The sequence below is a fragment of the Gopherus flavomarginatus genome, chromosome 2, assembly GCF_025201925.1.
Source record: "Gopherus flavomarginatus isolate rGopFla2 chromosome 2, rGopFla2.mat.asm, whole genome shotgun sequence".
In the NCBI taxonomy this organism is placed as follows: Eukaryota; Metazoa; Chordata; order Testudines; family Testudinidae; genus Gopherus; species Gopherus flavomarginatus.
Window position 1 is genome coordinate 184,899,437 of NC_066618.1, and position 23,949 is coordinate 184,923,385.

At 38.8% G+C, this 23,949-nt stretch overlaps 1 protein-coding gene across 2 annotated transcripts in view; it reads left to right on the forward strand.

Annotated features, from left to right (window-relative positions):
* Positions 1-23,949, forward strand: part of NUP153 (nucleoporin 153) — a 61,059-nt gene that overhangs the window by 32,009 nt on the left and 5,101 nt on the right. For both annotated transcript variants that reach the window (XM_050941571.1, XM_050941572.1), the window contains exons 10-19: positions 1,251-1,303; positions 6,347-6,479; positions 8,502-8,642; positions 9,695-9,787; positions 10,035-10,122; positions 12,662-12,781; positions 13,174-13,797; positions 17,654-17,848; positions 18,382-19,230; positions 21,301-21,669. In XM_050941571.1, the coding sequence (XP_050797528.1) occupies positions 1,251-1,303; positions 6,347-6,479; positions 8,502-8,642; positions 9,695-9,787; positions 10,035-10,122; positions 12,662-12,781; positions 13,174-13,797; positions 17,654-17,848; positions 18,382-19,230; positions 21,301-21,669 (2,665 nt within the window). The remainder of the gene's footprint in view (positions 1-1,250; positions 1,304-6,346; positions 6,480-8,501; positions 8,643-9,694; positions 9,788-10,034; positions 10,123-12,661; positions 12,782-13,173; positions 13,798-17,653; positions 17,849-18,381; positions 19,231-21,300; positions 21,670-23,949) is intronic.

The following is a 23,949-nucleotide window of genomic DNA, read 5'->3' on the forward strand; positions in this document are numbered from 1 at the left end:
ACAAAAAGTGTGTTTCTCACGGTGAGGGACTACATCCTAGAAAGCAGTGACTCTGAAAACAGTTTGGAGGGTCATGATAGATGCTGTGCTAAGGGAGCTAACATGACCCTTGCATATATAAGCAGAGGAATATTGAGTAAGAGTAGAGAGGTGGCAGTATGTCTACATATAGTGTTAATGAGACCATTAATGGAGCCCAGCATCCAGTTCTGGTATCAGTGCTTCAAAAAGGATGTTGAAAAATTGGGATTCGAAAAGAAGGTTCAGATGAATGATTAGAGATGCAGAAAACTGCCTTGCAAAGGAAGTTGTAAGGTGCTCAATCTATTTAGTTTATCCAAGAGAAGATTAAAATCATGGTCTGAGTACCTACACGGAGAAAAAAATTTCTAATTAAAGGGTTCTTAGTCTAGTATACAGAAGCATGACCAAGTCCAGTGTCTGGAAAAAGAAACTAGACTAGAAATAAGGCATACATTTTAAATAGGATAATTAACTGTTGGAACAAATTACCAAGGTATGGTGGATTTTCCATCACTTGAAGTCTTAAAATCAAGATTGAATGTCTTTCTGAATATATGCTTTATCTCAAATTGAAGTTATGGGCTTGATGTCGGAATTACTGAGTGAAATTATAGGACTTGTGTTATGCAGTGTCAGAATGGATAATCATAATGGTAATTTCTGGTCTTAATATCTATGAATTCATAAATCATTTAGGTTGCAGAGTTTGTGTTTTGTCTTGATAGAAGATTATGATATGAATCTGATGTCAATAGATGTTTGTTTCTGTGATTGATGGGATTGTTAAAATGGCATGTGCTTTCTAATATAAAAACCTGGCTAGTATTATATGATATACTACTTAATTTCAATAAATATTACCTCAGTGGGATTGCATGGACTTGTAAATCAGCCCAGATTTTGGTCCAAAAAGTTTATAATATATGCATGCAGGCCATGCTACTGAAATTTGGTTAATATAAAAAGAATTTCATCTCCCACAATTTTAATGAGTAATAGTGATAACCTGATGATACCCATTGGAGCTGCAGAGCTTAATTTGAGTGTGCCTATTATATTGATTTAACTCTGAAGTCTAAGTAGATGCAGTAAGATTTTTCTAGTTAGATTAACTAATAAAAGAAGCAGAAGAAATTTTATAAGAATTGGCATAACTATAGTATTGTTTTGTGCTTGAAATAGTAGCAAATTCAGAAAAACTTGAAGTCATTTTCCTTTATTTGCAGGGAGTGAGGGAGAAGAATTTGACTGCAGAACAGCAAGTAGAGCCAACTGAAAGGTATGTCAAACCTCCTAGATTTAATCTATATTATTTATGTGAGAGGAGTGTGGTGGCTTTGTGCTTCCTCCACTGGAATCTCTGGGCTTACCCTTTTTGTAAAGGAAGTAAGAAATATTTCTTGATCACACAACAGAATGTGAAACTAGGACTCTTTTTAGTGAAGGATTGTTTCTCAGAAATGGCATATGAAATGTCTGAAGTCTCTTAATATACACTTAGTAGAAGAGAGGGGAATGATAATAGATACATTAATAATGATAGCAGTAATTATATTAAATGAAAAAAGGATACATGAGAGTAATATGATTTACAGACAACCATTTATTAGCCAGTACGTGTCTTCCTACCAGTAAATGAAGACAGGAAATAAACAAAGTTCTTGCAATGTCACAAGACAATCCAGAAAGTTTTTGGAAAGTGTAGGGGACAATTTCCTGGTGCAAGTGCTGGAGGAACCAACTAGGGGCAGAGCTCTTCTTGACCTGCTGCTTACAAACCGGGAAGAATTAGTAGGGGAAGCAAAAGTGGATGGGAACCTGGGATGCAATGACCTTGAGATGGTCGAGTTCAAGATCCTGACACAGGGAAGAAAGGAGAGCAGCAGAATACAGACCCTGGACTTTAGAAAAGCAGACTTTGACTCCCTCAGAGAATTGATGGGCGGGACCCCCTGGGAGAATAACATGAGAGGCAAAGGAGTCCAGGAGAGCTGGCTGTATTTTAAAGAATCCTTATTGCGGTTGCAGGAACAAACCATCCTGATGTGTAGAAAGAATAGTAAATATGACAGGCGACCAGCTTGGCTTAACAGCGAAATCCTTGCTGATCTTAAACACAAAAAAGATGCTTACAAGAAGTGGAAGATTGGACAAATGACCAGGGCGGAGTATACAAATATTGCTCAGGCATGCAGGAGTGAAATTAGGAAGGCCAGCTCGCACTTGGAGTTGCAGCTAGCAAGAGATGTTAAGAGTAACAACAAGGGTTTCTGCAGGTATGTTAGCAACAAGAAGAAAGTCAAAAAAAGTGTGGGCCCCTTACTGAATGAGGGAGGCAACCTCATGTGATGTGGAAAAAGCTAATGCACTCAATGCTTTTTTTGCCTCTGTCTTCACGAACACGGTCAGCTCCCAGATTAGTGCACTGGGCAGCCCAGCATGGGAAGGAGGTGACCAGCCCTCTGTGGAGAAAGAAGTGGTTCAGAACTATTTAGAAAAGCTGGATGCTATGGAAGGAAAACAATATTTTTACTTCTATAGTGGTCTCAAATCCTTAATGATCTGGAGGATGGCGTGGACTGCACTCTCAGCAAGTTTGCAGATGACACTAAACTGGGAGGAGTGGTAGATATGCTGGAGGGTAGAGATAGGATAGGATACAGAGGGACATAGGCAAATTAAAGGATTGGGCCAAAAGAAACCTGATGAGGTTCAACAAGGGCAAGTGCAGAGTCCTGCATTTAGGACAGAAGAATCCCATGGCCTGATACAGACTAGGGACTGAATGGCTAGGCAGCAGTTCTGCAGAAAAGGACCTAGGGGTTACAGTGGATGAGAAGATGGTTATGAGTCAACAGTGTTCTCTTGTTACCAAGAAGGCTAACGGCATTTTGGGCTGTATAAGTAGGGGCATTGCCAGCAGATCGAGGGACGTGATCATTCCCCTCTATTCAACGTTGGTAAGGCCTTATCTGGAGTACTGTGTTCAGTTTTAGTCCCCACACTACAAGAAGGTTGTAGAAAAATTGGAAAGAGTCCAGCGGAGAGCAACAAAAATGATTAGGGGGCTGGAGCACATGACTTATGAGGAGAGGGTGAGGGAACTGGGATTGTTTTAGTCTGCTGAAGAGAAGAATGAGGGAGGATTTGATAGCTGCTTTCAACTACCTGAAAGGGAGTTCCAAAGAGGATGGATCTAGACTGTTCTCAGTGGTACCAGATGACAGAACAAGGAGTAATGGTTTCAAGTTGCAGTGGGGGAGGTTTAGGTTGGATATTAGGAAAAACGCTTTCACTAGAAGAGTGGTGAAGCACTGGAATGGGTTATCTAGGGAAGTGGTGGAATCTCCTTTCTTAGAGGTTTTTAAGGTCAGGCTTGACAAAGCCCTGGCTGGGATGATTTAGTTGGGAATTGATCCTGCTTTGAGCAAGGGGTTGGACTAGATCATAGAATCATTAAATGTCAGGGTTGGAAGGGACCTCAGGAGGTCATCTAGTCCAACTCCCTGCTCAAAGCAGGACCAATCCCCAAACAGATTTTTGCCTCAGATCCCTAAACGGCCCCTTCAAGGATTGAACTTAAAACCCTGGGTTTAGCAGGCCAATGCTCAAACCACTGAGCTATCCCTCCCCGCCAATCTATGTGTCTGATAATTCTGTTCTTTACTGTAGTTTTAATCAATTTGCCTGGTTCTGAAGTTTACCAGCCTGTAATTGCCAGGATCCCCTCTGGAGCCTTTTAAAAAAAAAAAATCAGTGTACATTAGCTATCCCCCAGTCAGATAGTACAGAGGCTGATTTAAGTGATAGGTTACATACCACAGTTAGTAGAGATACAACTCGAAATCCATTTCAAAGCCTTTGAGCAGAAATAGTAGCCCCATAGATGAAGGATGGTAGGAATCTTGGTAAGCAGGTGGACACAGAATTGAAGAGGATAAGGGTACCAAGCTTGCCTTGGCCAAGTACGTTGACCTCCTGAGGTCCCTTCCAACCCTGATATTCTATGATTGTTTTGGAGGGGGCTGTTTGGCTGGTGAAGCATTGCAATTTCCCTTCTCCAGGAAGTGTTGTCAGTTTTCCAGCTAGCTGAACTAGATTTCTGATATTACCTTAGCTCCTTTAGTAATTCTGTCAGGATTAGATGTTGTAGAAGTAAGGCATTTTGCAGTAAAGATGTTTTTCTTTGTTCATCTGGGCACTCTGTATGGTAGCAGCCTCACTTTTTTCTAATAGTTTGGAATGTGAAACCTTGGTTTAAGATGCTCTAGGTTGACCTACCACTTCCTATGACATGGCAGAAGTAACCCCCCTAGTGCACTAGCCTCTGTGGTTCCACCTGTCCTACCCTGTCTCATCTTCAGTTTTGTCTCATGATATTGAAGAGTATATTAACCTAGCAACCAATTGGTTTATCAGTTCTATTGTACGCATATGGTTACTACAGTAAGGTAGTTTCTCTCTGAGGGAAGTTATTTTCAGTGTGACCCAGTACCATTTTCTTAGTTGTATCTAATGCTCTTTGTGGAAGGCAGCATGGCATTATCAGATGCTTTGCTGTGTGTAACATACAGGACAAATTGCTGCTTCATCCCTAGCCCTCACCCTCTTGGAGCAATTCTGTGGTCCTTGGAAATGATTACCTGAGTTTTCTCTATGATTTTTGTAAGTCTCTCAACTTTCATAGCCTCAGTATCAATTCCAGTTTAGCATTTCCCCCTCAAAATGGATTGTTCTGTAGCGGAAATAGAATTTTTCTCACAAGATATCCTTTGCATGAAGATAATGAACTTATACAAAGCCTGACCTCTGTGGATTTCCACTCTCCTGCAGAAGGGATAATCACACCCTTTTTGATATTGTGTTTTTTTTTTTTTTGGCAAGAGAGTCGATCCAGTTACATTAATTGATCAAGAGAGTCTGCACTCTAATCTGTGGGTCTGTTTAGTTCTTGGATGGCTCTTGATAAGAAATGAGGGAAGTCCCTTAGGATTTTTGCAGAAGTTTTTCATATGTGAAATCTGGGTAAGGACTTGTAAGTCAGAATCTTTCCTTTAATGACAGAGGAGTGACTTCCTCCGTAAGTGACGAACAGGTGTATGCAGAAAAGGTTACGTATTTTGCATAAGAGTCTGAGTCAGGCTCTGGTGCAGGAGTAGTTAAATTGAGTAAAATATGAAATTTCTGAAATTCTTGCTGCTCTTTAAGTTTGGATAGTTAAAAGGTTGAGCATCCAAGCGCTAGTTAGGCTTTAAGAGGCAACAGAGTGCTCTTCCATAGGTTCCCATCAGAGCTGGAGAGATTATTCTGGAGCACCTGACAAGTTAAACCAGGGCACTGCCCTCATCCTCACAGGGACTTGACTTGGGGCTTAAAAGCCTTTGTGTGTGCTTAAACCTACCTTTTTAGTAGTCACCTGTTTGGCCAGAAGAAGAGCTTCAGTATAAAATTTCTTCTTTGCTTTGGGCACTTCTATGTCTTTCTTCATCTGGGCAAGGTGTAATGTTCGATCTTGTTCCTTTTTCCTTAATTTCCTCGGGTAGTTTTTCCACTTGGGTTAGGATATCTTTCCCCTTTGTTCTGTCCAGGCTTTTGGAATGAAAAAGAGAAAATTCCGTTACACTTAGATGTTATCCCTTTGATGTATGTGTATCTGAAAAGAATTCTGGAATGCTAACATGTCAGAAAACCTCTTTGTTCTGTTGAGGGCCATACAAAAGATGCAATAGCTTCTAAAGCTTCTGTCTCTCACTATCATGCTGCAGAAACTGGAGTCTCTGCCTTCTGTCAAGGTTCATTCCATAACAGTGGTAGACAGGTACCTTGACGTCCTTTATATATTTTCTCTGTGCTGAAATCTTGATGTGTCAGTGTTTGCATGTAGTCTGATTTGTTCTCCCTCTCACGATACCCATCCTATCTGGTCTCTCATTTGGTGGTGGGTATTTCATTTGAAATGTCCACTGTCCAGACTAGCAATAAGGGATGTGGGAGAATAACACATTTTACTAGTTAACTTAATTTTTCCATCTTCTTCTCTGCTGGCTCAGACATCACACCTTGTGGAGTTGGGACTGTTTCTGATAGACTGATTTTTGATTGATTGACCCTTTATTTTGATTGTAGCTTTTTCTGTTTAGCAATATTTTTATTGCTTGGGATGTCTGTTTGACCAGCACAAGACAACTTGGACAAGAACTTTGCTTTTTCCAGACTGTTGGTAGGAATGTTTCTGTTCCAGCCCGGACAGAGGGCATAAGAGCTTAAAACAATTAAGTAATAAGAGTGGATTCTAATCATATACTGTTTATTTCTGTGACAGCAATTTCACGTACCCCAAATTCAGTACACCTGCATCCAATGGATTATATTCTGGAGTGGGAGGTGGTGGAGGTGGCAAGATGAGAAAGGAGAGAGGAGTACACTATGTATCTCAACCAGGACAAGAAAAACAGGTAAGAGAAAATACTTCAGCTAAATTGCTCCATCACAATGTAATTTTTCAAAGCATGGATGCAGTGAAACTGAAATATTTGGCTTCTAAGAGACTACACAAAAAATTAATAGTTACAAGCCAGTCATGTTTGTACATAGCCCAGACCCCATTGTGTTAGGCAATGATTGAAGCTTCTGGGTGCTAAGATAATACAAATAATAAATAAATAATAGTTAATTCTGTTGGATATATAGGCCCAAGTCTTCAAAGAGCCGCTTATTTTATATGCCTCAATTTTGGTGCTCAACTTGAGACACCCTGATTTTTCAGAAGTGCTGAGCCACTTACATCTCCAGCTGAAGTCAATACAGGCTGCAGCTGCTTATCACTTCTGTAAATCAGACCCTCGATTTCTGAAGTTGGGCACTCTAAATGAGAGGCTGCATTTGGAAACTTTGGCCATATTACTTTAGGGGTTCTTCCAATTGTATTGTAGGGTTTCGCACTAGCAGCTGAATGAATCTATACAAGAAACACTGAGTAAATATATCAGGGTAACGTGCGGTTTATTTTAAAGGATTAAAATATTAAATAAGTGTCAGTAAGCAAATAAGGGTATTACTTAAATTCATAATTCTATCTTATGTGACTTAACCATATAGAACAAATCAAAAATTTGAAATGGAATAAAGCTGAAGATAACACTATATGTGCATGCAACAATATTAAATATGTTAGAGATCTGTGAGTGACATTGACTAATGCTTCCCAGGTGCACAAATCAGCCACTCTGTCTTTATTTTTATCAAAAAATCAATTTAATAAAACACATAAATAGTAGTACATGAACACAGAATTATGTCTCTGTTTAGTGTCTCAACTGTTTATAGTCCAAAGCATACGATAAACTATAACTGCCTCTTTTGTCTTAAATATAGAGTTATAAATCGTTAGACTAATCTTTTGACTGAACTGATGTAGAGAGAAAATCCAGCTGGATATTGGAGATCATGGAGGCTATTTCTGTAGCACAAATAAGAGAACTTAGTATAAAGATTTGATGGGCCTAATTTTCATTAAATATGTTGAAATGAACCAATACAGAAGTTGGGAACCCAAATTCCTTTGGGAATAAACACAAGGAGAAAGTTAGGTCCTAATTTATCCACACTTAATTGTTTCTGCATAGATCCAGGTGCCACTAATGAGTTGTCATTAAACTAGTTAAATCTTTATAATACCCAGTTTAATTTCAGCAGCTTGAATACCTTAAAAGAAATGTCTTTATGCTTCAGTAGCTTCTGTGTTTGTTCCATAATTGTCTTGCACCTTACCTTAAACTATATGACATACCATGAAGTCAGACAGGATACTAGACCGGATTGACCACTGGTCTGATCCAGTGTGACAATTCCTGTGTTCCTAAAATAGGGGTTATGCTATTTTGTGTATCTGCAATGTATAAAGAAGGTCTGAAAGATTTTTTTTTGTTTGTTTTTAAAAAAGAACAAAACTTGCTTTCTCTGTTTTTTACCTTAGAAATATCAGAATCTTCAAGACTGGTCTTCCTTAGCTTTGCTAGAGGATTTCTTGCATATCTCAGCATGTATTGAAATCCCACATCTGAATTAAAGAATAGGGAAGATCAACTAGCAAAACTATCCTTTCTCTAGAATTTTAGTTATTAAAGTTAAATGATGTTAACAAGAAAAACAAGTTTTAAATGGAGAGGAACAACTCAGACTATCTTTCATTCGACATTATTTTTATGGCACATCCGATGGGCAATGGTTGAATTAGCAACTTTGAGACAGTCTTCCCTGTTCTACCTACTGTACACATGATGATCATAGCATACTCATGGAAAGTGCCTACCAAAGGTTAAAGAAGTTCTAGTAGACTGAGATGGGGGATTGGATATATTTTTATCATTTTATTTTAAATTCGGCTGTGCTGCTTTTTGTTTTGTATAGATATTAGAGGGGGAAATGTAATTTCTAATGTAGAATAGAAAAATAACTAAATAAATATACAATTTTAGGAGGTGGAGGCACCAGTACTACCCAAAATACCCTTACCAATTAATACTACATCACTGCCTAACTTCAGCTTTGGCTCCCTCGCCAGTACTACTGCTGTGTCGTCATCACCAATCACTAATACACAACCAGTGATTAACAAGGTAATTTTTTACATTGTATGTACTTAAAACTTTACAGGATTAGAATTGATTTGTCTTGTTCATTCTCTGTGTTGCGTATCAGATATGTTCTTAATCAGGGGTTCTCGAACTGGGGGTGGTCAAAAGATTATTGCATTGGGGGTCGCAAGCTTCCAGCCTCCACCCAAACTCTTCTTCCCCTCCACCATTTATAATGGTGTTAAATATATTAAAAAGTGTTTTTAATTTATAAGGGAGGGTCACACTCTGAGGCTTGCTAGTGAAAGGAGTCACGAGTACAAAAGTTTGAGAACCACTGTTCTTAGTGGTATTAAGGGGTAGACTAAGTGGTATTATCTTATGGCCAGTTGAGTAAACGAGGGCCATTATATTCTGATGTGTAATGAGATTCCAGAAAGATTTTGATGTAGTTTCACAAAGTTGTTGGATTAATTATTGGATAATACTGATGTATGGCTCCTGGAAGTGCTCTGGAAAGCCTGTTATGGTTATAACATGCCAAGATTTATTCAACAGTTTAGAAGTGCCATAAATGGCATTGGAAGCATCAGTAGGAAAGAAGTGTCATCACAGTAATTCATGTCTATAACTGCAATAAAAATAAACATTAAGAATGTCTAGACACATTTTAATATTTGTGTACAGTTTTTCTAAAAAAAGAATTAGATGCCCATTTATTTATGGAGGGGCCTGGTAAATGTTGAGTTGAATTTAAGGTTATTTAGGTGCCTTGGCTGCATTTTTGTACCTTAACATATTTGAATATATTTTCAGTGTAACCTCAACTCTGAATTTTCTGAGTTTATATCATATGGTTTTAGAATAATTAAAACATGACTGTAATATATTTTACCAAAAACTACTGATATGTACTCTGAACCTTAAATGCATTTCATCATAGTTCTTGTCTGGGAATTATAAATGTCAAAACTAGCTTTCCCAAGTTCATTGCAGAACTTCTTATATTTTTATAGCCTTAAATAACTAGTGTTTTTTCTTTCAACATATTTTCTTTTTACATAGTCTTAATTTTTTTAATTTTGAAAATTTAGATGCAACCAGCTAGTAATGCTAGCAGTCCTGTGTTCCGATTTTCATCTCCAATTGTAAAATCTACTGAGGCAGAAGTGCTACCTCCACTGTCTGTAAGTAATATATGTAGAAACTCCACTGTTCCTGAAGCTTTTGCTGTAGGCTTACCAGAACATTTCAAAACAGTAAAGTGGCATTAGTGGCAAATAATGGAAAAAGGAACATAGGTTTCGATATTCAGTTGGATGCCAAATAAATTGTATGCCAGAGAATTGAAATCTGAATTTGTATTTGTGTGTTACTCTGGATTAAGATTTCTTCCTTTTGGCATTGAAAATATTTATTTATTTTCTTTATCAGATTGGGTTTACATTTAGTGTTCCTGTTGTGAAATCAACACAAGCTTCTGGATCCAGTGATACTCCAGTGCCACTTCTGATTAGCCCAGGTAACTAAAACTCCAGCATTTCAGACCTCAAATGTTTTATTTTTTCTGACACTAGATCTGTCTGGGGGGCATATCCCAGCTGAACTGTCTAACCCCACCATTTGCATGCTTTCAGATGGGGATCATTTTCCACCAGATATTGGAACTAGTGTGTCACCTTCCATCTTTCCTCCTATAGGCTGCTATTTTATCCTTTTTATGTTCCAATCACAATGCCTAAGTTATGATCATTAGCGTGTTTGGTTTACCTTGAGACTTGAAATTTTATTTCTCTGACTTGTTCCTTCTGAAAGCAGTAACAGTTCCCAACCGCAACCCTAATACTTCTCTCTTCCCTGTTGCAAGGGATGTTTTTTACTTACATAGCCAAGGTTTCTTCTGGCATAGTGTGTTATATGAAAATGCCACTGAAATGCTATCATGTAAAGCATACTTTTAATTTGTGCATAAGTTATGGGGACACTGTAAATTTAAACCACACTACTATTGGAATACTTTATATACCATTGTTACAAGCAGCACCTAAGATTACTGTAGTGAAAGGTTATAGAGAAAAAAATCTTTTAGTTTAACTTTCTGCATTTGATAGCATTTTTTTTAATATTCAGTTTCCCGTTAGTGCTTGTCTTTCACACAGCAAATGTTAGAATTAAAAAAAAAAAAAAAAGGAAAATCTGATTTTTAAACTACAAAAACTGTCTGGGAGACTCAAGGGCCCTGAAAGTATATTTGACTAATTTTTTTCTAAATTGACTGTTTCAGATTGTTGTTTGTTTAATATGATACGTCAGATCCACATCTTACACACTAAGGAATTTCAAAACACTTGCTGTGCTGTAGTTACCGCACATGAAAGTCCTCTTATTAACTTATTCCCTTCCCTTCTGAATCTTAATAGCTGTATTCCATCAAAACTGGAGTAACTTCCCAGATTTTTTTAGGAGCTCTTTCTACATGTCATTTATTAAAACTGCATATTTGTGCCACTACAGTTCAGGTTGTCTCACCATTTTAATGATGAAATCCTATCTCGGGATATTTATAATTTAGCTATAGAAATTGTCTTACCAGAACTTTGGCACATATGGCCCCAGTCTAGCAGTACAAAAAGTAATAAAAATTGATCTGACATATTAAAAAGTGAGTGGATTAAAAAGTAGTTTACAATGTACTTTGTGTCAGAGCAATCATACAAATGCTATATTTGTAGTCCACGAGACTGAAGTCTTCTATCCATAGACAGGCACAATAATAGCAGTGTGACAGGCAGGTCATTCTCTAAGTATAAAATGTTGGTAACTTGAAAGGAACTCTTTTCTCTCCCTTTGAGACTTCCTCTTTCCCATTCCCTCATTTAATTGAAGGCCCTAATAGTTTGTTTTCAGTAATAGCAAGGAATAAAGAAAATCTTCTTGGGGAAAATTGCAACAGTAGATGTTAATACTACAACACATAACTACAGTAAAATAAAAATCAGAATTTCTATTCTGCAGGAAATTCTGATATTTCTACATTTCTTTTCGGCCTCAAGTGGAACAAAAAGTTAAGATACCAAAAAAAAATTTTTGCGAAACAAAAAGTTCTGAAAAATTTATTCAGAAGTGGCAAAATGTGTTTACTATGAGCATTTTTGATCAGAACAAAATGTGTTGATATTTCCAAATTGAAACCTTTTGTTTCAGTTCAGTTCAATGTTAAGTTGCATCTCCTCCTGGTGCTGCATTGTCTCATTGGATTTGTACTTCAGGTGCCTCATGCCTTCATTCTCCCTTAGGGACTGGGCTCTCTAGCCATCCTGCATCTCCCATGATACATTAATAGTCATGTGACTCCCATGATGCATCATATGGCCTAGTCACAGGAGAGATTGTTTCATCATCATCATTGGAAAGGGAGCCTAATGCATAGGAAAGAATGGAGGCATGATAAATCCGAACGACAACTCTCATGGGGCTCAGTGGCAGGATAGGAAGATGCAGTTTAATCTTGAACTGACTTTATAAACCAAATGTTTTGGTTCATTTCAACAAACTGAAATATTGTTATTTGGCATGAACCGACCCAAAGTGAAATATTTTCCTGTTGGGGAAAATAGAAATTAAAAAAACCCAGCAAAATCAATTTTTTTCTATGAAAAATTTCAGTTTTACAGAAACTGCATTTTCTGTGTTTTTAAAAAAATGTGTTTTTATGGAAAATTCCCAACCAGCTCTACATCCAGCCTTTCTTTGTAAAAGTCCACATTAATTTTATTATGCTTGTCAACTAAGTTGAAAGTGGGAGGTTATGTAAATGTTTCTTGAAATTAGAAAGTAACCTTGTAATTATACATAAAAAGTTGATTGGACTTGTATGGTTCTTGTAATAATACACTAAGTTTCTATCCTGTGTGAACATAAAATTTTAAAAATCAAATCTTGGAAAGTAGGAAGACTTTTTTGAAGAGTTTGTATTTTTGGGAGGGATGGAAGAAGGAAATAACCTTTTGATTTGGTTTGAGCGTGTTTCTCCATGAAAGTAGTAAACTTTCTTTTTAAAGGTACCACTGCTGTAAATAGCACCAGCAATAAGAAGAAAGAAAAGGAAGAGTACGATGGCGTCTTCAAGCCTGCAAAAGTCTTGAAAGAAGGGAGTGTACTGGATCTTCTAAAAAGCCCTGGTGAGATAATGGGTTCCATTTAAAAAGAACTTACAGTAAAACCTGGACTAGTATACAGTGATGCAGTTACAGAGAAACTTTAATTAAATCATTCATCTAAGATTAAATTTTGCTGACAAATTGAAAACAAGCTCAGTGTTGAAATATTGAATGGTAGCTCACTGTGGTCCAGGACTCCCAACATTAACAATTGGGGAAAAAAATGGGTGGATGGTGTGAAGCTTTTTTACAGTGGCTTTACCACTTGTGTTTTTTACGATACTGGAGACCTCCCCCATCCCCAGGACCCCCATATATATCTCCTCTTGTGTGGTAAGATGAATGAGGGCTAAAAAGAGTTCCTCAAAGGAGCTAATGTAAATGTACCTGATTTTGTGTTTATATTTTTCTAGACTTTACTTCTCTGAAGACACACACCCCTACAGCCACACAGCCTGTTTCAACAAGCACGGAAGTTTATACACGGCCTGCAATAAGTAATTTTTCTGCAGGTTCATTGGGATTTAGAGAGACTTCTAAACAAGCTTCATCATATTGGCGCTGTGACACATGTCTCTTACAAAACAAGGCAACAGACAACAAATGCATAACCTGTCAAGCTGCTAAAGTGCTGACAGCAGATCCTGCTAAACAGACTGGAACGTTGACTCTAAGCAGCACTGTTAAATTAACTGCTCCTGCAACAGGAACACTGGGCTTCGGAGACAAATTTAAATTAGCAGCAGGAACATGGGATTGTGATACATGTCTAGTCCAGAATAAACCTGAAGCTACAAAATGTGTGGCCTGTGAGACACCAAAGCCTGGAACCGGAGTAAAGCCTGCTCTGACATTGCCAGTGGTCACAGAAAATACAATAACAGTGACTTCCTCTCCTAGCTGCACTGAAACTACAGTCACTTTGGGGTTTGGAGACAAATTCAAAAAACCGAAGGGTTCTTGGGACTGTACAGTGTGCCTTGTGTCAAATAAGGCGGAAGACAGTAAATGTGTAGCTTGTCAGTGTGAGAGACCAGGTACGATTTTTTTTTTTTTGTATTTTAGCTCTCCATGCTTGCAAATTAACTTAAATATTTTTTAAAAAAGCCCTTGTCTTTAAAAAGCATTCTATTTAATTTGAAGCGTAAAGTATAGAATAGTGAATACTCTGGTTTTAAAACTGAGGGATTAAAATTAATGTATAAACTCTTTAACACATCTGTTTTATGACTTGTGTGACTACATATCTGATTCTGTTTTCTGGTTACCATTTATTCCAAATTTCTGCTTGTGGGCCACTGCTTTGGAACTAGCATCTGCTTCTCATTGCCTGGAATGAGGTAGTTCTGCCCCAAAGGGTTACTCTTCCCTAAGCTGTAGCCCATCTTCCAGCACAAGTTGATAACTTAAACTCCTTTTACAAGACAAATGACTCATTATCCTATGGCTTTTGTAGTACTGCATTATAGAGAGGAGAAGGAAACCACATTGTCTTGAACTGTGGTTCCAAAAACTCTTCAAAAACATGTTTACAGATGTTCCAATGTGTGCTCATCAGAGAATGAAGGTAGGAATGGACTTCTAGTTTATATCCTGGCAGCGTGTCCACATTCCTTTTATGCATAAGTGGCTATCAGTCCATTAGTAGAATGTCTCTTGACTTTTAGAGGGCAAGGGAGAGCTTCAGCTATGTATTCTTCCTTAATATAAGCACATAACTATTTTGCTATGACTGAGAAATAACAAGAATTTGTGCTGTAAGCTGGGGACATATCAGTTGGAAAAGACCTAGGTGCATTGGTCAATCACTGGATGACTATGTGGCCATGAAAAAGGCTGATGCAATCCTAGGATGCATCTGGTGAGGTATTTCCAGTAGAGACAGGGAAGTGTTATTACCATTGTACAAGGCACTTGTGAAACCTCATCTGGAATATTGTGTGCAATTCATGTTTAAGAAAGATGAATTCAGACTGTAACAAAAGCAGAGCAGGGTTACTAGTATCATCAGAGAAATGGAGAACCTACCTTACAAGAGGAGACTTAAGAGGCTTGGCTCGTTTAGCCTAGCAGAACAAAGACTGAAGGGAGATGATTGCTCTCTATAAATACATCAAAGGGATAAAACACCAGGGAAGGGGAGGAGTTATTTAAGGGCCAATGTTGGCATAAGAACAAATGGATATAAAGTGGCCATCAAGTTTATACTTGAAATTTAGACGAAGGTTTCTAACCATCAGAGGAATGAAGTTCTTTAACAGCCTTCCAAGGGGAATAATGGGGGCATAAAACCCAACTTGTTTCAAGACTATCTTTAATGAGTTTATGGAGGTGATGGTATGATGAGGTTTCCTATAATGGTATATGGCCCATTCGCGACTACTATTAGCAAATATCTCCAGTAGCCAGAGATGGGATGGTAGGTAGGGCTCTGAGTTACTACAGAGAATTCTTTCCTGCGTGTGTCTGGTGCATGTTGCCCACCTGTCAGGGTCTGATTGCCATATTTGGGGCCAGGAAGGAACTTTTCCCCAGGACAGATTGGCAGAGACCCTGGGGGTTTTGCATTCCTCTGCAGTGTGGGGTACAGGTTACTTGTGGGTCTGAACTAGTGTAAATGGTGGATTCTCCATAACGTGAAGTCTTTAAATAATGATTTGAGGACTTCAGTAACACAGCCAGGTCCTATTACAGGAGTGAGTGGGTAAGGTTCTGTGGCCTGTGATGTACAGGCCAGACTAAATGATCATGATGGCCCCTTCTGGCCTCTGAGTCTGAGATGCTACCTGCACATACTTTCCTTTTTACAACAGTTGAAGAGAACCCCTCTTCCTTGCAGAAGCTTTGAGCTCTTTATAAATATGTTTTGAGCCTGACTGCATCTGATTTTTGTTTGTAGTGTATTTATATGTATAAAATATATATATATATATATATATGTGTTTTGATTTTTATTTATAATTTTATGCATTTGACTGCCACGTGGCTACTTTCAGTAAAGCTGGGCAGGAACAGAATGAAGGGAGATGCACTGAAATAAGGCCATCTATCTTTAGACATAAAACTAGGAACATCTCCAAGTTGGGGCACCTTTTGCAGGAATAGGCATCCACAGAGAGAGCAGCTAGCAAGCCCACCCACCCTCCTGGCCTAAGTGATGGCCACCAGAAAGGCCACTCCTACGGAGAGCTAGAAAAAGGGAATCCCATTAAGGGTTTGGAAGTGGGGTGGGTCTGCAGACCACTAAGCCAAGACTCCGAACTGACTATTGGCCAAGGCTAAGTTTGTAGATTTTCGGTGAGCTGTAAAAAAATCTAGATTCTAGGTTGGTGGGAAATGATGGAAAACCCTTCCTAAAGGACCGCTGATGGACTTTAAGGATGAGTAGTTCTAGTAATATGTCATGTGCTTTCGCCTTTTTAAAGCCTTCCTAAAAAATTCTGACAACCACTCTGCACAGAGTGGAATTTCTTCCAAATCTATATAGTAAATTCCAGAGGTTGTTGCTTTTGTGGACTTTCAGCACCATAGTGAACACCTTGTTACTTCAGGGACTTGCTTGTGTGAGCTGGCCCTTTAGATGTGGCTTGTGAGGCTTTGGGCTATTGCTGAGAAGCGTTTTGGAAATACAAGATTTCAGTGTGATCCCCCATGATGAAGAGAACTCTGCATGGTCTCTAGAGCCATCAAGGATGAGAATTAGAGGGGGGTGGGGAAAGGGCAAAGAATATCTGATCATTCTATAAGATAAGTTGTGGAATGAGAGTGAATATCATCCCTGTCTTCCACAGTTGAAATCAAAGGAGGGTTAATTTGAGGAGAAGAGTAGAAGGTAGGCAGGCAGTTCTTCAATCTGGCTGCTTCGAAGACCCAATTAGGATACATTTGCTGGGATTAAACTGGTGTTCAGAGGACACTTTATATACCTGCTGGATTTGGATTTGTGCTTCAATCTGAGTATTTGTTATGGAAGTCAGACTGCCTGCTAGAGAAGCAGCAGCTACTGACACACTCTGTTGGGGGATGACAATGGGTCTAGGTTGAAGGGCAGGCAGAAGGAGCCAGCTACAAATGAGAGCAAGCTAGTGTTCAGATAATATGGTGCCTTCCATGTCTTTTCAAAGAAGCCTCTGTTGCTATTGAAGCCAGTTGGTTTGGGTGATAGAGCATAGCATTGGGAGTCTGGAGCTCATGAGATCTAGCTCTTTTATCACTGACAGGGGTATGTGGTTTTAGACAAGTCTCTTCTTTCTGTCTTATCACCAGCCTTTCCTCTTCTCCTCTAGCCTTTTACAGTTTTGACGGGTGGGAGTAGCTTTAGCAACCAGCAAAGAGGAAGGAGGACGAGGGGAGGAGCCACTGCTGCTGCAAGAGTGTTTAGTCCTCTGTTCAGGCTTGCGGGGCAGAGGGAAAGGAGGAGGAGATCTGGTTGGAATTTGCTGATGAGTCTGCCTGGTAAATAACTCCTTACCTCATGGCATTTTACAAATTGGGACAGCATTAATTCCAACTCTGGTAATTACCTTGTGTCCACCTAAATTTCTCGTGCAGTTTCAGTTTGATACAGTCTCCTTCGCTTTATATCGTAAATAGCTGAGGTATGTTGCTATAGCCTATGAACTGCATTAGCTCTAGCATTGGCTGCATTTTAGGGTGCTTCCAATAATCCCCCTGTGTAGTCTGTATATTACTTTTAAATTTGTAAAGCTCTTCAAGATTCTTCAGAGATACTGAATTATATTTAAGATAATCTGCAGGTTTTGTTTCTGCCGCTTGTGCTTGATCAGTTTTATACATCTTGAAAGTGTAGCTGAAACTTGAGCTTCATAAAATGGTCATATTTATTTATTTTATAATTTAAATAGACTTTTAACACTTCCCTTTGTTTCCTAGGGGGTTCAGTGCCTGTAACTAGTAGCAGCACATCCTCTTTCTCTGCTCCTTCGGGAGGATTTCTGGGATTAGACAAATTCAAGAAACCTGAGGGAAGCTGGGACTGTGAAACATGCTTGGTACAAAACAAAGCAGAGGCCACAAAGTGCATAGCTTGTGAGAATGCAAAACCAGGCACCAAACCTGAGCTCAAAGGTAATGCTTCATGACGGAAATAATAATTGCACTCTTTCCATTGTTTTCTATCTGTTGTAGTGGAAGATTTGTGTGAATTGCCACATTTTTCCAAAGTGTGTGTGTGATATATCAGAAAAGGAAAAAAAAAAACCAAAAAAACCTTTCACAAATGACTTGTTAGGGCTCAGTATTGTCTTTGTGTGTATATATGGGGGAAAATCTCTCTTGTTGGGAGGGAAATAATGTTCTTGTTCGTAAAGTATTCCATATCACCAAGTCTGTTAACTTTTTATATACACTTCAAACTTCGGTTTAGAGTGAGTCGTAAGTACAGTTCTTTGATCCTAGTTGCAGATAGAGTGCCACTCATTTGAGAGGGTCTGTATGCTAAAGTAACTGATAATCTATAAACAAAAGGCATTTCTAGTAAAAGAGTTTTGGATATAATTGGCTCAGGAGAGGATCAGGACCAGAATAGCAATGTTGTTGCAGAGCAGGACTTAAGTGCATGTGTCTGTATTATGAATGTAGTCTGTTCTTTCTTTCTACAGGTTTTGGAACTGCTGCTGTGTCCTCAGATGCTGCTGCACCATCATTTAAATTTGGTATTCAGTCATCACCCTCTGAGTCATCTCAGACATTAGGAAGCACAGAAAGTTTCAAATTTGGAGAACAAGGGGGTTTGAAGTTTGGTATTACATCAGAGTCGGGATCTGTAACAAACAACATGACTGGGGGCTTCAGTTTCTCTAAAACTTCAGAGGACTTCAAATTTGGAGTCTCTTCCTCAGACTCTAAATCAGAGGAGAGTAAAAAAGACAGTAAGAATAACAGTTTTAACTTTGGACTTCCCTCTGGTACAAGCAATCCATCTACTTCAGCATTTCAGTTTGGGACATCCAGTCTTGGACAGCAGGAAAAGAAAGAGGAACCTGTTTTAGGGGGTTTCAGTTTTGGCACAAGTTCTGCTGCTTCCATAGCTACATCAGAGAATAAAACAGGAGTGAGTGGATTCAGTTTTGGAACGGTGGCAGAAAAGGAAGTTGCAGCAACTCCCTTTTTATTTAAAAAGTCAGAGGAGAAAAAAGATGAAACTCCTTCAGCCAAGGGAGGCTTCGCTTTTGGCAGCATGGAACCTGCATCTGCCTCACAGTTTGTCTTGGGAAGGACAGAGGAGAAACAGGACGCTGTTACCTCTGCTACTTCATTAGTGTTCAGGAAGACGGTTGACAATGAGGAGCCAAAGGCGCAACCTATCTTTTCATTTGGGAAGTCGGAGCAGACCAAAGAAGAGAGCACAGCAAAACCCCCATTCAGTTTCAGCTTAACAAAACCGGAAGAGAAGGAAACAGAGCAAACAAAGCCAACTTTTACATTTGGGGCACAAACCAGTACTGCAGGTAAAAGAAACTTTTGCCTTGAACTTTAGTTGTCTGATGAAGTCCATGAAGTAACAAAATTAAGTCACTGCCAAGAAAACAAATATATTTGAGTGATTTGTCCGTGTGTTAGGTCTTTAGAAAAGCTTTTATTTACTACATGAAGATGAATTTACAATTTTGGGTCTTAGAGGATAACAGAATTGTTACAATTTCTCTATGGACTTCAGTGGAGTTGAACACGGACTGAAACTTTGACAAAATATTTACTGCACATAAGAACCATTTTCTAGTAGGCCTTGCCTAAATACAAAAGTTGTACCTCTCGCTTTCCATACCAGCAGTACAGTGTGGGCGCAGTTATCCCGGTGTAAAGGTGCCTTATACATGTGCAGCTTATTCCAGTATGGGATGGAGAATATGCTATACTACTATAACTGTGTCCACACAAGAAGTTATACCAGTATAACTATATCCTTAAAAAAAGATAAAATAAATCACAGCCCTAACTGAAATAATTATACTGGTACAAAATCTGGTACTAGTATATTGTCCTGCATATATTGGTAATATCTCCACCTTTGCAGTTGAAAATGAGCTTTTTAGTGATGTCGCTGCATAGAGGACTTTCTGGCTGTTAAGTTCCAGTTGTGCCCAACTACCTGTCATGTTTTAAAACCGACTTTTTTTCTCTAGAGGATTAGCAAAGAGTTTTGTCAGTAACTCTGACTAAAAATAGTGTTTTTATTAGTCTCTTCACAGTGTTATGTTGTTCGAAATCCTAAAACTGCATGATGTTGCTAGACAAACAAGAGAATGAGGGCCCAGAGTTCTGAGATGAAATACCATGACGCAAATATTAACAGTGCTATTTTAATCCCAGAGTCAGTGTCATCAAGGACTCTTGTTAGTTCTAAGGGAAAAGATTTGTGACAGTCCTTTATGGCGAAAGGGGAACTTAATTCCTCAAAGTGGCCCCATCTCCATCCCCAAAGAAAAGGGGAGAGGAAACAGAGGCCTAAGTAATGGAAAAATGAAGACTGAGAAATGAAAACAAGATGCCAGACAGTTAAGACTGAGAAATGGACACAGCAACAGACTTAGAGAAAGCTTAATGCAGGGGTTTGGGACCCCTCAGGGGGTCATGAGGTTATTACATGGGGAGTCGTGAGCTGTCAACCTGCACCCCCAACCCCCACTTTGCCTCGAGCATTTATGGTAGTGTTAAATATATAAAAAAAGTTTTTTAATTTATAAGGGGGGTCGCACTCAGAGGCTTGCTATGTGAAAGGGGTTACCAGTACACAAGTTTGAGAACCACTGGCTTAAAGCTTTGCCTTAATTCCAAAATGTGAGTAAACTTAGTTTAATGTCTTAAAACAAAATGGTTGATGAAGAAATCGGACTGAAGAGAGTTAGTCGTCTTTGCTTTTGTAGGAAATCTTGAAGGTACTTAAATATGCATATTTATATATGCACTTTTACTAGACAATTTTAAATTATTTTCCAGATAGCACAGGGGTTAATTAGTAAACTTTAACCCCCATTAGGGATAAACAGGGCACCCTTGAATTTTTGTGAAAGTGCAACTAGGGTCTGACCTTGCAGCCTTTACACAGGCAAAGTACTCACTTTAGTTGTTGAGTTTTGCCTGACTTAGGATCAGGTCCTTAGATTCACAGTGGGCTGGAGAAGAAATATCTCCAAATCAGTCTGTCCCTTCTCCCCGCGAAGTAGGATCCATTTAGCATAGCCATGAAACTATTTGTTGTAATGTTTCTTGGAATAATTTACTACCAAGCATTTCCACTACTGATGGCACAAAAACAAACAAAAACCCTGAAGTACTTGTACATATGTAATGCTAGTACATATTTCCTTAGTGAACACCCCTACTCTTGCCAGCCGCAAGTAGAGCCAAGGCAGAAGTGCCTTTCCTCTGCCTTGTAGTCTTCTTCTCCTCCCCCCACCCCCCCGGGGATTGTGTTTTTCCTGGGAAAGAGCCCAATTTATGCATTTTGCCTTGGTTCTGCCTTCAGAGCCTCATTTGCCATTTCTATAGTAGTTCATAATTGCTTTCCTTCTTTTCAGATCAAGGGGCAGCAAAGCCAGCCTTTGGTTTCTTGAGCTCTGGTTCCTCCAGCACAGCCATACCAAGCACTTCAGCTAACAGCAGTATTGTGTTTGGCAGCTCCTCCTCTGCTTCAAATCCTCCGCCAGTTGCCCCTGCCTTTTTGTTTGGACAGGCCAGCAACACTGTGAGCAGCTCTGCATTTGGCAGTGCTTCCGAATCCAATGCCCCTCAGTCATTTGGGTTCTCTCAAGAAAACAAACCAGCAACCACATCCTCCAGCACAGGTGCAGCTGTTGGTTCATTTCTCTTTGGTTCAGGAACAGGCAGTAACAATACTGCAACCCCTGGTTTCAACTTTGGGGCCACAAGCACATCAACTTCTACAGGTATATATACAATTTAGTGCTGGTATTTCACTGTTGTGGGTAGATGTAGGACCAACACAATTTTATTTCCATCAGCATTTTACTGCGGAGAATACATGGGCTGTGTACAGGGCTATTCATTATTCTTTGTATGACAAAGGAGTCAAACAGTCATTAGCGAGGCTGTCTTGTTATGAAAAAAAATGCCTAGCTCTTAGTACTTTTCATCAGCACATCTCGAGGACTTTGTCACAGAAAATTTTAAGAAAAGTCATAAGGTGTTCCTATTGGAAAAAGGCATAAGTATTAGAAACAATTTAAGAGCAAAGTGTCACAGGCATTGTTTTATACGTCACATAACCTCCCTATTTGGTTTCCAGTTCATATAACTAGAGTTCTGCTTCCACTATGGAAACCGTAGAGAAATTTGATTGAAGTTACGGAATATTGCTGTACCAGAACCAGTTTTTGAAAATCCAGCCTAACTTCCCAATTTTTTAAAATGTGAAGAGATTTAAAAAAAAAACCTCTTGGAAAAGTTAAAGCTCTCACTAGATGGGGCTGGTCTGGGTCCATTTGTTGCCACAATATTGTTGCTGTCATAGTTCTGTTGCTGAGCCCTTGGTTCTCAATTCGCCCCTCTGCAGCTCAAATCAGCTTGACAGCACTCAGATTTCTCAGTGAAAATGGTTCATTTTTTTAGCTTCCCACTCAGCCTTCCACATGTGGAAATCCTCAAATGTCATTAGTATTTTTAAGCATAGAATTCTTGACTTCTTTACCTTAATGCAGCCTTCTTCATTAGTGCAGCGTTTAAGCACAACAGTCATGCATTTGCTGGTTCATTTTAAGATCAGATTTGTTTCTTCCAAGTTAATGGGTTAAGAACACTGATCCTGTTTATCTCCCACTGATTCAAACAAATTAAAGATCAGAGTCTAAAATCCTAAAATGTGTCATCTAATTTGGCATGAGTTTAACTTAAACTCAGAGATACAGTGCAAGACTCAAACCACCCAGTGATTTAAGTAAAAGTTATTTTGTTGTTCTTTCTATTAAGAAGCAGAATTTAAATTTGGTTGTCTTCAACCCTCATAACCCCTGAAGTTACGTTCAGGAACTCTTTGTGCCAGAAGCAGCAGTTCAAACTGTGGACCTGGAATTGCCATATGAAGAATTCCACATTTTTTAAAAACAAATAATATCCTAACTCTGAATTACAGCTTCTTTGCCAGCAAACCAGCATGTCACTTCGAATAAATTGCACTGAATCTGAGACAGAAGTGACACAAGAATTTACTATTATTTCTAATGCAGAAATCCAAAATTTTATGTGCAGTTAAATCTGTTTTCCTTCATTCTGTTATAGTGCAGTAGTCCATGCTCTTTTTCTCAGTTGTGTAAGTGCTGCCTGAAATGTCGTTAGACAAAATGAAAAGTTATTGAAATAGTGACAATTTCTACTTGGCAGATGCGTTCCCTGTGCGTTCAGTTGTTACTGGACGTCAGTTATATGTTTCTCTACCGCATTTTATTTCTGTTTTATGCAGCAGAGCAAAGGCAGCTAGGAGAGGGAGCTAGGTAGGGTTCTATTTCTCCTATGCATCATCAGTAGAATTGTTTTACTGAATTCTAATCTTATGCACAATTTGAAGAAAGTGAGATTGTCATTGGGGGCCTAATTTGGCCTGCAGGACTTACATTACTGGTGAGTCAGCTGTGACTGCAAGCAGGAAGGAACTCATCTTAACTCAGATCAGGTTGAATTTGTGGGCTCACAGTTATTGGAAAAACCCGAAACCTTATTGAGCACATTTGACATGGAATCGTTAAGACAATAAATGTGGGCACCCTCATCCCGCCACTTCTAGACAGGAAGAGTAGAACCACACTTTAAATGTCTGACAGAAAAGTTACTAAAACTGAATAAATGTAAATAAAAGTTTGCAAACTGCCCTCTTTGTTATTGGCTTGATGTGACACAAACAACTCTTAACAACTATATGAAAAATTCACCATTAGTGTGTATCTGCTATTAGATCAGATAATTGTAGTATTTGTGTTGAACAATTTACTTCATATAGTGACCATTTCATGTTAAGTATGAAATGCAGTTTACAGGTATTTAGGCCAGGAGTAAAATTCTCTTTTTAAAAAACTGACAGTAACCCTTCATGCAGAGGAAATGTGCTGTTTTCCGCATTAATTTTCGTGTTTAATATAATGGTACCAATTGCACTTTTTTCGGTGCTTGAATTGCTACTTTCTGTTTTATCAGCAAAGAATCCTGTGGCACCTTAT